Genomic DNA, 15,297 nt, shown 5'->3' on the forward strand with positions numbered 1-15,297 from the left:
GGCAGTTTGATACACAATCAGATGTTGGTAATGTTTGTACAACTTTGTGAATATACTAAAAACCATGAAATTGCACATTTTATTGGGTTGGCCAAAAAGTTTGTTCAGTTAATAATGCATTGTTCAATAAGGGTCTTGGTGAAAATAAAAATGTGCCTTTTTTACTTAAAACTAAGCGAACTTTTTGGCCAATCCAATAAAAGGGTGGATTGAATGGTATGTGCTTATATCTCAGTTTTAAAAATTAGGTGCCAAAAAAACCCCAAACCAATGACCTCTTATTTTTCTTGCTTCTGGGGGTTGACTGAGCAGTTTTTCTGCTTCATATGATGGGAGCTAGGATCACTCACCTGACTGCATTGATCTGGCAGCTGGTTTGAGTTGGAAGGTTCAAGAAGGCTTCATTGTTATGTCAGGAACCTTGGTGCTGGCTGTCAGTTGGGGCACCTTGAATATCCTTCCCATAGTCTTTAGCAGGACAGCCTTGCAGGATGGCAGGTGAGTACAAGAGCGGAAAAGTGAATGCTGCCATGCCTTTCAAGGGCTAGAACCAAAATTGGCTCAGGATCACTTCTGCATTCAGTTGGTTCAAGCACGTCACAGCTCATCTTCAAAGCAGGGGGAAGAGCAGCACGTGTCTATGGGGATGGGAGGAACTGTTGGCAACCATCCTAGGAGACAGGCTTCCACAAGTGGTGAAGACCACAGAGGTTTGAGGCGCTGTGGGTACACAGCCATACCATCACTAGCTGGACGTGAACTGACTCGTCATGGCTGGTGACACAGCAGAGACCACTGACATTCTCCATCTCCCACTTCTGAATCAACTCTTCTCCCTCTCTTTAAACGAGGGAGAGCTGCCAATTTTGAAAGATGAGAGACAAGACCCAAGATGTCTTCAATACAGGCGAATTCCAGAAACTTTAAAGCTGAATGTAGAGGTTAAGGTAACAGTTGCTTATAGTCTTGTTACTTGGGAAAATGGGTTAACATCTGGGCCTCATTTTCCTGATCTGTGAAATGGATAAGGACCCACAGGGGGGACCACATGTGAGCAAGTGAAAACTGGCTCTGCTGACAAGCCTGGAGACTAAGAAAGTGAGATATAATTCTGCTAGCAGAACGTCCCCAGCTGGACATACACAGCTCTCACAGGATATGAACATGTCCAGAGAAGCTTACGCCATGATTGTTGTGGCAACAAGACAGAAGCAAAGCCCTCCACATGCACAACAATGATGGGTCACCTCCTTCTTCTGACATGAGAGGTCCTGCCCCTTGACTAAGGATAACCCCAACCTTGCTCTAATCCTCCTGCCTCCTGGATAAAAACTAAGACACTGGAACTCTGATCGTCTGCTTCCTGAATGCATCCAATTCCAAACTGCCAACCCCCCAACTTCCCTAATCCCTCTTTAAAATCATCCAGCAAGTGCCCCAATTCTATTAATTTCCTGCTAATTCCTTTTTTATTGGGAGGCTCCTCACAGCAGCAAGATCAATAAACACTTCAGGTGTCTTTTTATGTGGGTTCTAACATACTCATCAAAAGACATACTAGAATATTCATATTGACCTTATTAGGCATAGACAAAATACCCAACTACTCAGCAATAAATGAATACCTCAATTATGATACATTTGCGTAATGGTACATTACATAACAGTGAGAAACTAACTTTGCTCAACAACGTGGACAAATCTTGTAAGCTGGAGCAAAAGAAGCCAGATTCTCAAGAAAATATACTGTGATCCACTCTTATTCAGTTTGAAAACAGGTGAATAATCAATGGGGTTAGCCATCAGTTAGGAATCACCCTTGTGGGGGGGATGGGAGGAGGCAGGAGGGGGCTTCTACAGGTGGGTCACCTGTCATCCTTTCTCTGTGTGCTAGTTATGCGGATATGCTGAGATGATGAAAATTCAAAAATCAGTGTTTATGCTTTGTGTACTTCTCTGTGTATATGTTAATATGAATTAGTAGTTTGGTTTTTTTTTTTAATGGGCAACCGTGTTAAAGGGACATGGAGCAAACCTGAAAAAGCTCCCAATTAACAAAGCTGAAACAATTTGGGCAACAAGATCATGTAATATTGGGTTATAACCACAATATAAAATAAATGTCCATGTAAAGAGGATGTGGTTTATATAGCAATGGAATACTATCCAGCCATAAAGAAGAATGAAATAACGCCATTTGCAGCAACATGAATGGCTAGTCACTTCTGTGGTCTTTCTCCCTAAAACCTATTACCCTAGTCTCACCATGAAAAAACACTGCTGCTTCTGCTAAGTCGCTTCAGTCGTGTCCAACTCTGTGCGACCCCCATAGACGGCAGCCCACCAGGCTCCCCCGTCCCTGGGATTCTCCAGGCAAGAACACTGGAGTGGGTTGCCATTTCCTTCTCCAATGCATGAAAGTGAAAAGTGAAAGTGAAGTCGTTCAGTCGTGTCCGACTCTTCGGACCAGGCTCCTCTGACCCATGGGATTTTCCAGGCAGGAGTATTGGAGTGGGTTGCCATTACCTGTATAGACCCAAATCCAGGTCCATTCTTCAGAAGTCCTCACCAGTACTCTTCAAAGCTGTCAAAGTCATCAAGAACAAGGAAAATCTGAGAAGTGATCAGTCAAGAATAGCCTAAGGAGGGAACTCCCTGGCAGTCCAGTGATTAGGAATCGGATGGCCGTCTAGGTTAGATACCTGGTGAGGGAAACTAAGATAGCACAAGCCGCGGGGCACAGTCAAACAAAAGCCTAAGGATACATGAATAAATTTAATGTGGCATCTTGGACAAGATCCCGGAACAGAAAAGGGACACTAGCTGAAAAAAATTTTTTTTTAATTTTTTAAACGCTGAATTTAGTTAATAATAACATATCAACCGAGGTGGTTTCTCATATGTGACAGACGTGCCTCAGTAGGGTACGTCTTGAATAATTATTCAAGATGCTCACAACAAGGGCAACTAGGTGAGGAGTACGCAAGAGCTCCAAGTATCATCTGCAATTTTTCTGTAAATTTAAAACTTCTAAAATAAAATGTTTTATTTTGCTTTCAAACACGGACCCGCAACTGGGCTTTCTCACAAAGCTGTGAGAAATTATTACAGGTGTACAAGCCAAGTGCAAGGCTCAATGCTTAACACATAGATATGAGGTGTAGTTGTGGTTTCACGTGAAATAAGGGACAAGAATTCCAATATTCATCAATTGTTACCAACTGTTATCAGTGTAAGCACAAGGGACCCCATACAGCCCAGCCCGGCCAGCACACGCGCAAACGAGCGAGTGCGCGCGCACGCGCGGGGCGGGGCACCGAGGACGCTGGCGTAGGGCGGGGCCAGGCGCAGTTCCCACGCTGGCCTCGGCGCCCGGAAGTAGTGTGTCAGGGGACTCCGCGGGGCGGAAGCCGCGCATAAGTGGAGGCAGTGGCGCCGCCCGGGCAGGGGACGCTGCTGGTGCTGTTGCTAGACGACGCGAACTAGCCTTCGTCACTTCCTTAGCCCGCCGACTGCCCACTCCCCAGGCCGGAACCCAGGGGCCCGGAACCGGGGTGGGCGCAGGCTCGTCCTCCGACGTCCAGGACAGCAGCCAGCTGGGCAGCTGGAGTGGAGGCCACGCCACCTGCAGGGAAGAATCCGAGCCGAGGCGGGAAGATGGCTGCAGACAAGCCGGCAGGTGAGGTGCCCGCGCGCTGGAGCGGCGGGAGCGGGCAGACCCTGCGCTGCTGCCGCGGGGCCCCAGTTGGGGACTTCGTGGCTGCTCTCTTTGGGGCGTGCATTTCTCTCCCGTAGACCCTCCTTCGGCCGCCGCTAATGTGAGTCTTTGGGCCCCAGGTCCAGTAGTTTCTTACCAAGTGCAACACGAAGCCGCTTCTGTTCGCCTTTGCCTTGCTCTTCGGAATTTCTTTGGTTTAAAAAGCATGAGTCTAGATGGCCGTTTCACAGACTTTTCGACTTCCCACTGGGGAAGGCAGAGCAAGGAAAGTTCACCCCGGAGACGCAGTGCCGTGATGCCTGTGGCTCAGGCTACGGCACTTAACTGGGTGACTTCGGCCACACCAGCCTGCCTGTGGTCAGCGACGTCCTGTGTAATTAACTTTGTCGAAACCACTTATTGAAATAGACATAACGTTATCGTGTCTCACTTCGGTCTGCTCTCTCTAGTGCCTTGTTATTTAGAACCTTTTTCCCTCTAGTTCATCAAGATTAATCTCAACGGTTTTCTTTATGGATTACTATTCCATTCCTAGACTCTTCTCTATTTGAGGAATATAAAATTCTTTCCTGCCTACCTCTGGGACGGTCTTGATACCTGTTTCCTGTAAGAAAATAATGTTCTCTGTGGCATCCATCCACGTTTTGTTGGAAGGCGCTTAAATTACGGGTTTTAGAAGTGGTCAACACAGACTTTTTACAATAAAATTTATATATTTTTTAAGAGGGAAAAGAAAATGTGCTCCAGGATTTTTTAATTAGATCCTGATCTCAATAATTGACAAACTGGATTTGATATTAAAGTGAGCCAATCCTGATACATGCGTGTGTGCTCAGTTGCTCTTTTCAACCCCATGGACTGTAGCCCGTCAGGCTCCTCTGTCTATGAAATTTTCCAGGCAAGAATAGTGGATGGCGTTGCCATTTCCTACTTCAGGGGACCGTGCCAATCGTAATACAGGTACAGATAAGTAAAATCATTAGAACATCTCTTCAGTAATCTAAGAAAAACAAGAGAAAAGATCTAGAAAGCAGGGCTAAGCATTTAGAGCGTGCTAGAGAATTTTAGGTAGGCTGATCAGGAAAAGCGTTTCGTGAGGTGATGGTTGAGCCCAATGAAATGGAGTGAGCCTCATGGAATGGGGAGGGGTGGGTTGAGAGAAAGTTCCACGCAGTGAATAAGCTTGGCCTGTCCAAGTCTGACGGAGAAGGCGATGGCACCCCACTCCAGTACTCTTGCCTGGAAAATCCCATGGATGGAGGGGCCTGGTGGGCTGCAGTCCGTGGGGTCACTCAGAGCCAGACACGACTGAGCAACTTCACTTTCACTTTTCACTTTCATGCATTGGAGAAGGAAATGGCAACCCACTCCAGTGTTCTTGCCTGGAGGATCCCAGGAACGGGGGAGCCTGATGGGCTGCCATCTATGGGTCACACTGAGTCGGACACGACTGAAGCGACTTAGCAGCAGCAGCAGTCCAAGTGTGAACCAAGGGGACCAGCATGTTGTTGTTGTTTAGGTGCTAAGTCATATCCTACTCTTTGTGATTCCATGGACGGTAGCCTGCCAGGCTCCTCTGTCCTCCACTCTCTCCCAGAGTTTGCTAAAATTCTTGTCCATTGACTCCATAATGCTGTCTAACCGTTTCATTTTCTGCAGGCCCCTTCTCCTCTTGCCTTCAATCCTTCCCAGCATCAGAATCTTTTCCAGTGAGTTCACTCTTCACATCAGGTGGCCAAAGTATTGGAGTTTCAGCAACAATTATTATATACTAATAAATATATATATATTTATTTGCCAATGAATATTCAGGCTTGATTTCCTTTAGGATTGACTGGTTTGAATTCTTTGCAGTCCAGGGGGCTCTCAAGAGTCTTCTCCAGCACCACAGTTTGAAAGCATGAATTCTGAAGTACTCAGCCTTCTTTATGGTCCAACTCTCACATCCTTACTAGAAAAACCATGACTACTGGAAAAACCGTAGCTTTGACTATACATGGCAGTCTATCACTGCTTCCACTTTTTCCCCTTCTATTTGCCATGAAGTGATGGGACCAGATGCCATGATCTTAGTTTTTCGAATGTTGAATTTCAGGCCAGCTTTTTCACTCTCCTCTTTCACCCTCATCAGGAGGCTCTTTCTTTCCTCTTTGCTTCCTGCTATTAGAGTGGTATCATCTGTGTATCTGAGGTTGTTGATACTTCCAGCAGTCTTGATTCCAGCTTGTTATTTCATCCAGCCTGGCATTTCACACGATGAGCTTTGCATAGAAGTTAAATAACCAGGGTGACAATATACAGCCTTCTTGTACTCCTTTCCTAATTTTGCATGTCAGTTGTTCCACGTCCAGTTCTAAGTGTTGCTTTTTAGCCACATACAAGTTTCTCAGGAGACAGTTAAGGTGGTCTGGTAATCCCATCTCTTTAAGAATTTTCCACAATTTGTTGTGATCCACACAGTCAAAGGCTTTACTGAAGCAGTTTTTCTGGAACTCCCTTGCTTCTTCCATGTTCCAAAGAACATTGACAGTTCCATCTCTGGTTCCTCTGCCCCTTTGAAACCCAGCTTGTACATCTGGCAGTTCTCAGTTCAGGTGCTGTTGAAGCCTAGCTTGAAGGATTTTGAGTATTACCTTGCTAACATGTGAAATGAGTGCAATTGTACAGTAGTTGGAACATTCTTTGGTGTTGCCTTTCTTTGGGATTGGAATGAAAACTGACCTCTTCCAGTCCTGTAGCCACTACTGAGTTTTCCAAATTTGATGACATATTGACTATAGCACTTTAACAGCATCATCTTTCAGGATTTGAAATAGCTCAGCTGGAATTCCATCACCTCCACTAGCTTTGTTCGTAGTGATGCTTCCTTCCTAAGGCCCACGTGACTTCACATTCCAGGATGTCTGGCTCTAGTTGAGTGACCACACCACTGTGGTTATCTTAGTCATCATGACCTTTTTTGTACAGTTCTTCTGTGTATTCTTGCCACCTCTTAATCTCTTCTGCTTCTGTTAGGTCCATACCATTTCTGTCCTTTATTGTGTCCATCCTTGGATGAAATGTTCCCTTGATATCTCTGATTTTCTTGAAGAGATCTCTAGTCTTTCCCATTCTATTGTTTCCCTCTATTTCTTTGCATTGGTCGCTTAAGAAGGCCTTCTGGTCCCTCCTTGCTGTTCTCTGGAACTCTGCATTCAGTTGGGTATAGCTTTCCCTTTGTCCCTTGCCTTTCATTTCTTTTCTTTCCTCAGCTATTTGGAAAGCCTCCTCAGACAGCCACTTTGCCTTATTGCATTTGTTTTTCTTTGGGATGGTTTTGTTCACTGCCTCCTGTACAGTGTTAAAAACCTCTGTCCATAATTCTTCAGGCACTCCAGATCTAATCCCTTGAATCTGTTCATTACCTCCACTGTATAAGGGATTTGATTTAGGTCATACATGAAAGGCCTAGTGGTTTTATCTACTCTCTTCAGTTTAAGCCTGAATTTTGCAATAAGGAGCTCATGATCTGAACTACATGCAGCCCCAAGTCTTGTTTTTGCTGACTGTTTACAGAGTCTGCATCTTTGGCTGCAAAGAACATAATCAGTCTGATTTCGGTATTGATCATCTGGTGATGTCCACGTGTAGAGTCTTCTCTTGGGTTGTGGGAAAAGGGTATTTGATATGACCAGCATGTTCTCTTGACAAAACTCTGTTAGCCTTTGCCCTCCTTCATTTTTACTCTGTGGCCAAACTTGCCTGTTATTCTGGGTTTGTCTGGACTTCCTACTTTTGCATGCCAATCCCCTATGATGAAAAGGACGTCTTTTTTTTTGGTGTTCGTTCTAGAAGCTCCTCTGTCCTTGGAATTCTCTTGGCAAGAATACTGGAGTGGGTAGCCATTCCCTTCTTCAGGGGATCTTCCTAACCCAGGAATCAGTCCTGGGTCTCCTGCGTTGCAGGCAGATTCTTTACCATCTGAGCCACTAGGGAGGCCCATAGGTCTTCATAGAACTGGTCAGCTTCAGCTTCTTCAACATCAATGGTTGGGGAATAGACTTGAATTACTATGATGTTGAATGGTTTGCCTTGGAATCGAACCGAGATTATTTCATTGTTTTTGAGACTGCACCCAAGTAATGCATTTTGGACTCTTGTTGACCATGAGGGCTACTCAGTTTCTTCTAAGGGATTCTTGCCCACAGTGGTAGATGGTCATCTGAATTAAATTCACCCATTCCCCTCCATTTTAGTTCACTTATTCCTAAGATGTTGATGTTCACTCTTGCCATCTCCTGCTTGACCACGCCTAATTTATCTTGATTAATGGACCTAACATTCTGGGTTCCTATGCAGTATCGTTCTCTACAGCATCAGACTTTACAACCACACGCATCCATAGCTGAGTGTTGTTCCCATGTTGGCCCAGCCACTTCATTCTTTCTGGAGCTATTGGTAATTGCCCTCTGCTCGGAGAAGGCAGTGGCACCCCACTCCAGTACTCTTGCCTGGAAAATCCCATGGATGGAGGAGCCTGGAAGGCTGCAGTCCATGGGGTCGCTAAGAGTCGGACACGACTGAGCGACTTCACTTTCACTTTTCACTTTCCTGCATTGAAGAAGGAAATGGCAACCCACTCCAGTGTTCTTGCCTGGAGAATCCCAGGGACGGCGGGGCCTGGTGGGCTGCCGTCTCTGGGGTCACACAGAGTCGGACACGACTGAAGCGACTTAGCAGCAGTAGCAGCTTCCCAAGTAGCATATGAGACACCTTCCAACCTGGGGGCTCACCTTCCAGTGTCATATCTTTTTGCCTTTCATACGGATACTCATGTCCATGGGTTCTCCAGGCAGGAATACTGGAGTGGGTTGCCATTTCCTCCTTCAGTGGACCACGTTTTGTCAGAACTCTTCACTGTGAGCCATCATCTTTGGGCCCTGCATGGCATGGCTCATAACTTCATTGAGTTGCAGAGCCCCTTCACTACAATAAGGCTGCTATCCGTGAAGGGAAAGGTGACCAGCATATTCCTTCTCAATTTACGACATTGTCTCTCCCCCAGCTTTACCATTCCTGCTTGTCCATATCAGTGCCCTTGCCTGGAATGACCTTTTAGCTCTGAAATCTATCTAGGTTTCAAGTCTTACCTCCGTTATTCTTCTACTTAATCATTCTTTGGTTTGCCAGAATTGAGTGCCAAGCCCTGCCTTTGATGTTGAAGAAATGGATGTGACACAGCCCCCGCTTTTGACGGTCTGCTCTTCAGTCTGTTAGAGACAGCCCTGTAATAGTGACACTCCCACTTGGGAAGAGCTATTAATGTGTGTCACAGAAAAATAGGGTTTAGAGTGATTGTTGCTTTGATTGGTGTTGGCTTATAGCCCACACTGTAGGAAACTTCCTGCCTGGATAACCAGGTTGACTTTGTATTAAGTAGGTAAGGATAGAGTTAAATAAAACTGGAAGCCCAGAGACTGAAACCAGCTAATGTTGTGGATTAATTTATTCAGTAATATTCAGCAGTTTAGCCTACCCTGCCAGGCGCTGCAAAGTGTCTGTCCTCATGGAGCTTGTAATATACATGAAAGGCAGATAAATATGTGAACAATGTAAGAAATAATTAGGATTTCAAGCTGTGATAAATTGTGAAGAGGGACTCTCCTAGGGATTCAGTGGTTAAGAATCCACACTTCCTCTACAGGGAGCGTGGGTTCCATCCCTGGCCAGGGAACTAAGATCTCACATGATGCATGGTGTGCCCCCCCCCACCAAAAGAAATGTGAAGAGAAAATAAGAGGGTAAAGGATAACTGAGAGCAGGGATCCTACTTTGAGTGGATTGATGAGAGGAGGAAGGGCTCTGTTAGAGACGACATTTGAACAAGACCCTGACGATAAAGAGCCAGCGGGCCGAATGGGGGAAGAAGGATACAGGTGGGAGGAGTATCCACTGTGCAGACCCCTTGGACAGCAGGAAGACCCCTGGAGCCTAAGCACCGTGAGGTCAGGCACGTTTGTCTGTTTAGTAGTGTGCTACCTCCAGCTCCTAGACCAATAGCTGGTGTATCAAAGCACTCAGCGTGTTCATAGCCTAGTCAGCAGAGGAAGCATAGCAAGAGGCGGTTAGAGTTGTGGCAGAGGCCAGCTTCTTCCAGCCTTGTACAGGCCATGGAAGAAGGTGGGATTTCTTTCTAACTAAAGAGGAGCCTTAGAGATTTCGGCAGGGGCATCCAGGACCTTGTAGTGGCAGCGTGAGAGATCTAGTTCCGACTAGGAAGAGAACCCGGGCACCCTGCCTTGAGAGCTCGAAGTCTTAGCCACTAGTCCATGAGTTCTTGTTTTAAGTGAGCCAGGTAAGTGATGAAGAGTTAGGAGCCTGGGGTGTGAAGTCAGACAGCCTAGGTTCATCCTGCTTGTGCTACTTGTTATTTGTGTGACCTTGGGCAGATTTTTTTTAAGAAACCATTTTTTTTAAGCCTCAGTTTTCCTCTGTGGAGAAAGAGAATGATTATATCTACCTCACAGTTTTGGAAAGGGATTAAATGGGCTCAGCGTAGGCCCTGGTTTTTAAAAATGCCGACTAGTATTACTTTAGGGTAGGGGTTGATGGAGAAGAGGGGCACGTGTGAGAATCTTTGAAGGAGTGAAATTGGCAGAACTTGTGGATGACTCGGACTAGTTGGTGAGCATGAAGCCTTGCTCTTTGAAAAAGGCTCTAAACTGAGCCTGTTTCTTCATTTGTAAAATGGGGGTCCTAATAGTCTTTTAGTTTATTCCTAATAGTTTCCTGATTTATTTACCTCACCTGGTTATAGCTTGTGACGATCAGCTGAGGTGAGGTGTGTGTGTGCTGATTACGTGAAAAAGGGAAAGACGACCAGATGAGTAATAGGAAGTCAGGAGAAGAGTATTTAAAGATGGCTTTGAAATCTTTTTTTTTTTTTTTTGGCTTTGAAATCTTGAGCCAGGATGACTGTAAAAATGGCAAGAAGACATGAATGGACCTGGTGACCGTGTATAGAGTGAAGTAGGTCAGAAGGAAAAAGACAAATATGTATTAATGCATACACGTGCAATCTGAAAAAATTGGTATAGACGATTTTATTTGCGAAGTAGAAATAGACACACAGACATAGAGAACCAATACATGGACACCAAGGGGAAAGGAGGAATGTGGGAGGAGCTGGGAGACTGGGGTTGACATGTATCACTACTGATACTATGCATAAAGTAGAGGACTCGCGAGACCTAGTGTGCAGCGTGGGGACTCCGCTCGGTGCTCTGTGGTGACCTCCATGGGAAGGCAGTCCAAAACGAGGGGATATATGTATACATACAACTGGTTCACGTTGCTGTGCAGTAGAAACTAACACAATGTTGTAAAGCAGCTATACTCCAGTAACGGGTTTTTTTTTTAAATGGTAGGAAGAACAAAATGAGAGAACTTTAAGCCAAGGCTACTTTTATTTTATTTAAAACACCCCCAACGTTTTGATTGTTATTAAGTATGTAAGGTAAAAAACATGAAGTCCTCTATCACTTCTGCACAGTCTCACTCTCCAGGTAACTGAGTTTGTGTGTTCTTCCAGACCATCAAATATATATTCATACACACACACACACACACACACACGTATCCGACTCTTTGCGACCCCATGGACTGTAGCCCTCCAGGCTCCTCTGTCCATGGAATTCTCCAGGCAAGAATACTGGAGTGGGTTGTCATCCCTTCTCCAGGAGATCTTCCCCACCCAGGGGTTGAACCCCAGTCTCCCACATTGCAGGCAGATTGTTTACCACCTGAGCCTCCAGGGAGAACCGTATATATGTGTATGCCAAAGAAGAAATAAACTGTGCAATACTATCTTGCCATTTGCTTTTTTCAAGGTCCAATAAGGAATCTGGGTTTTGTTTTTTAAACCTTTTTATTTTTTAATCAAAGTGTAGTTAATGGAGTCTGTACATAAATTATCTTTAAGTGACCTACATAGGATATTTTAAGTGTTTTTAAGATTTAAGAATTTAGTCTTATAATTCCAACTTAAAATGTATAATTGAGTAAATAATTGACTTAGAGTTGTGATTGTAAATTGAAGCCTTTATATTATTGCATGCACGTAATTAAAGAGTCACTGTTCTCATAAGCTTAATTTTTTAGATTTATAAGCTATTTGAGTTCTTCGGAAATTTTGTATTTTTAAGTCAAAGATTGTTGCTAAAATGGGTTATATTAAATTATTTAAAGTGGTTAAAATTTTATGTTTGAAAGTGTAAGTGAAATCAAACATTCATCACAGCCCTTTAAAATGAAAACTCCAAATAGAGTAAGATATCTAAGTTGAATGTAAAAGTTTGAGGAAAAATCTCAGCTTTCTGAGCTCATAAGTTAATAAGTATTAATATCTGAAAACTATAGTAAATCTATGCCCCCAAACTACTCTCAGGTATGAAAATAAAAATGCTTATCTGCGCTGGTAGTGTTCTGCTTTGCCTGTCTTCCCCAGAGTGTGCTGATATTCCTGGTGCTTGCTTTTCTGTTCTGTATCTCTTCTGTGTTCAAGTCTGTAGCCTTGCTGGGCACATGGTACTCCTCTGAGGTGTGGAGAAAGCAGCCATCGTCTGTAGGACTTCGCTAAGACAGGTGTACTTGGGCCAGTGATAGAAAACCGCATGTGAGGTTTGTGAACCTTGGCTGGATGGTGGCTTTAGTAAACCTGAATTATTTTTCTTTGAAATGGCATCTTTCTTATTTAAAATTTTCCTTCACAAAGGCATCAACATTGTTTTGCAAGTATAGCAGCAGACTTCATTAGGCCTTCATTTCTTTTGTCCTGGGGGAAAATTTTCTTTCCTTGAACCTCATCGGAGCTCTATTTGGAAAAGTGTAACTTGTATGGCAGATCCTCCTCCAATCAGATTTGAATTGTTAACATTCTGTACTGGAATCTGTCTGGGCTTTCAGTTAACTGACTTTTTTCAGTTTGGGGAAAGTGGTGTGTTTCTTTTCTACTTAGTTTAAACCTAATTGTTTGGTTAGAAATGAAGCCTGTTGGCTTAAAAAACGTCAAGGTTTGTGTGCCAAAGAGCTCTGTACGCCTCCATGGTCAGCCCTGTTCATTAGGCCAGAGTAGAAGGAAGGTCAAGCTTATGGATGAACGGTCATATACTCTTTCAGTTGGCAACGGAGACTATTTCTGGACAAATAAAGACACATTGTGGAATTATGTGCAGACTCTTTCTGGTAAGAAGTCAGTTACCTCCAAAATGAATGTTTTAGAGACTATTCCTTGGAGAAAACTTGAAAAGTGCATAAAGATAAGGAAAATAAAAATAATAATCTCATTGAAGTAATATTTTTTTCCCTTAAGTTTTATCTTGAAGTAAAAGAATGTAAGTAGAATAATGGCTGGTTAACATGTAAGACGGAGAAGGCAATGGCACCCCACTCCAGTACTCTTGCCTGGAAAATCCATGGACAGAGGAGCCTGGTAGGCTTCAGTCCATGGGGTCGCTAAGAGTCGGACACGACTGAGCGACTTCACTTTCACTTTTCACTTTCATGCACTGGAGAAGGAAATGGCAACCCACTCCAGTGTTCTTGCCTGGAGAATCCCAGGGACGGGGAACCCTGGTGGGCTGCCATCTCTAGGGTCACACAGAGTTGGACACGACTGAAGCGACTTAGCAGCAGTAGCAGCAACATGTAAGAGGCTGTTTATGAGCTCAGATCTCTAAAATGTCTGTTTCAGAGTCTTTTGTCAGCCTTAGAGTCTAGCTTATCAACGTGCTTCTGTCCTTATTTAGAGGATTTTAGATTTACTTTCACTTTTCACTTTCATGCATTGGAGAAGGTAATGGCAACCCACTCCAGTGTTCTTGCCTGGAGAATCCCAGGGAAGGGGGAGCCTGGTAGGCTGCCGTCTATGGGGTCGCACAGAGTTGGACACGACTGAAACGACTTAGCAGTAGCAGCAGCAGCAGGGGCTTCCCTGGTGGCTCAGTCTCCTGCCTATAGTGCAGGAGACCTGAGTTTGATCCCTGGGTGGGAAAGATACCTTAGAGGAGGAAACAGCCACCCACTCCAGTGTTCTTGCCTGGAGAAGCCCATGGACAGAGGAGCCTGGTGGACTTGTGGGCTACAGTCCATGGGGTCGCAGAGTTGGACACGACTGACGTGACTAAACCACCATCACCACCACAGTTTCTAGAGGATAATGATAGCAGTGGCCACATGAACCAATCTGTTCTAGTGGAAAGTAGAAGCTTAACTCTTCAGTGACTTGGTGAGTTGTCTTGTGTTTCCCTCTGCCCTGTATTTATAAATCACAATTTATAAATGACATTAGGACCCAGAAGCCCTGTTAAAGAATGTCATCTAATGTCGGGAGGCTGTATTTTTAGAAGAAGCTGTGGAGATAACTTGACGGCAAACTAAGAATTTGGGGTATTTGGTTTCAGTTTAGTGTACTTCTGTATGAGGGGAGATACGTCAGGTTTCCTATAAGAATTTTTTTAAGTATTAATATCTATGCTCATTGTTAATATGTTGACTCTACCTAGAGTTGAGGTTCCATCTCAATCTAAACTCATACTTTGCTTTTTGGGGATCCTGAAATCCTGTGTCCTTAGTTTTACACATTTTAAAGAAATTGGTTTTTCCTGTAATTGGGCACTTGAAAGTTTTGCCAGGCAGGTGTATTGTGTAAGCAGTTGACTTAACAGAAACTCACTGTTACTAGCTTTTTAATGAAAAAGCTGTTTGACAGAGTCTTCTCAAACCAGTGAGCTCTCTTCATCAAACTATTAGTTTTTCCTCTCTGTTAGGACTCAGTTCTTATCTATCTGTATGCAAAGTGGAAATGAAATACTAATTTATGTAACTTTAATTATCAGAAGTAACACTTCTTTGAACCCAAATACCAGAATACCTCTTTTTTTTTTTGTTAGCAGATCTAAGTCTTAGATAAGTTCACAAGTTGCATTTTGTTTTAAAGTATGTGGTGATTCTCAAGAGTATTCAGTCTAAGGATAGGGGTTTCACAGTGATCTAAGGAGCTGTTCACACTAAATGTAATTCATTGTTTATTTGTATATTTAAAGTGCAGAAATAAGTATTTTGTTTAAAAAAAGCCACAGGGGAGTCCTTAGTTGTTCTGTGATAGGGAAAGTGGGAAGGAAGCTGATATTTAGTTACATCTCTAACCAAAGAGATTGGTGGCCAAGGGGAGACAGACTGGAAATGTGACTAATTCTAAGACACGTGTTTTCATTGTACTGTGACGATAGGGAAACTGGGAGTCTTTACTGACTGTTGTTATGTGCCTGGCCAGGGCTTCCACACGCTCATCTCACACACCAGCAAAGTAATGCTCAAAATTCTCCATGCCAGGCTTCAACAGTATGTGAACTGAGAACTTCCACATGTTCAAGCTGGATTTAGAAAAGGCAGAGGAACCAGAGATCAAATTGCCAACATCCATTGGATCATCGAAAAAGCAAAAGAATTCCACAAAAACATCTACTTTTGCTTCATTGATTACGCCAAAGCTTTTGACTCTGTGGATCACAACAAACTGTGGAAAATTCTTAGAGAGATGG

The 15,297-nt window shown here is 43.9% G+C and overlaps 1 protein-coding gene across 2 annotated transcripts in view; it reads left to right on the top strand.

Annotated features, from left to right (window-relative positions):
• Positions 1-3,399: 3,399 nt before the first annotated feature.
• CNOT10 (CCR4-NOT transcription complex subunit 10) overlaps positions 3,400-15,297 on the top strand; it is a 58,395-nt gene continuing 46,497 nt past the window's right edge. The window contains exon 1 of one of the 2 annotated variants that reach the window (XM_070359290.1): positions 3,400-3,679. In XM_070359290.1, the coding sequence (XP_070215391.1) occupies positions 3,658-3,679 (22 nt within the window). In that variant the 5' untranslated portion in view covers positions 3,400-3,657. The remainder of the gene's footprint in view (positions 3,680-15,297) is intronic. The other variant, XM_005898137.3, reaches the window with a different exon arrangement.

Source organism: Bos mutus, chromosome 22 (assembly GCF_027580195.1).
Source record: "Bos mutus isolate GX-2022 chromosome 22, NWIPB_WYAK_1.1, whole genome shotgun sequence".
Taxonomy (NCBI): Eukaryota; Metazoa; Chordata; class Mammalia; order Artiodactyla; family Bovidae; genus Bos; species Bos mutus.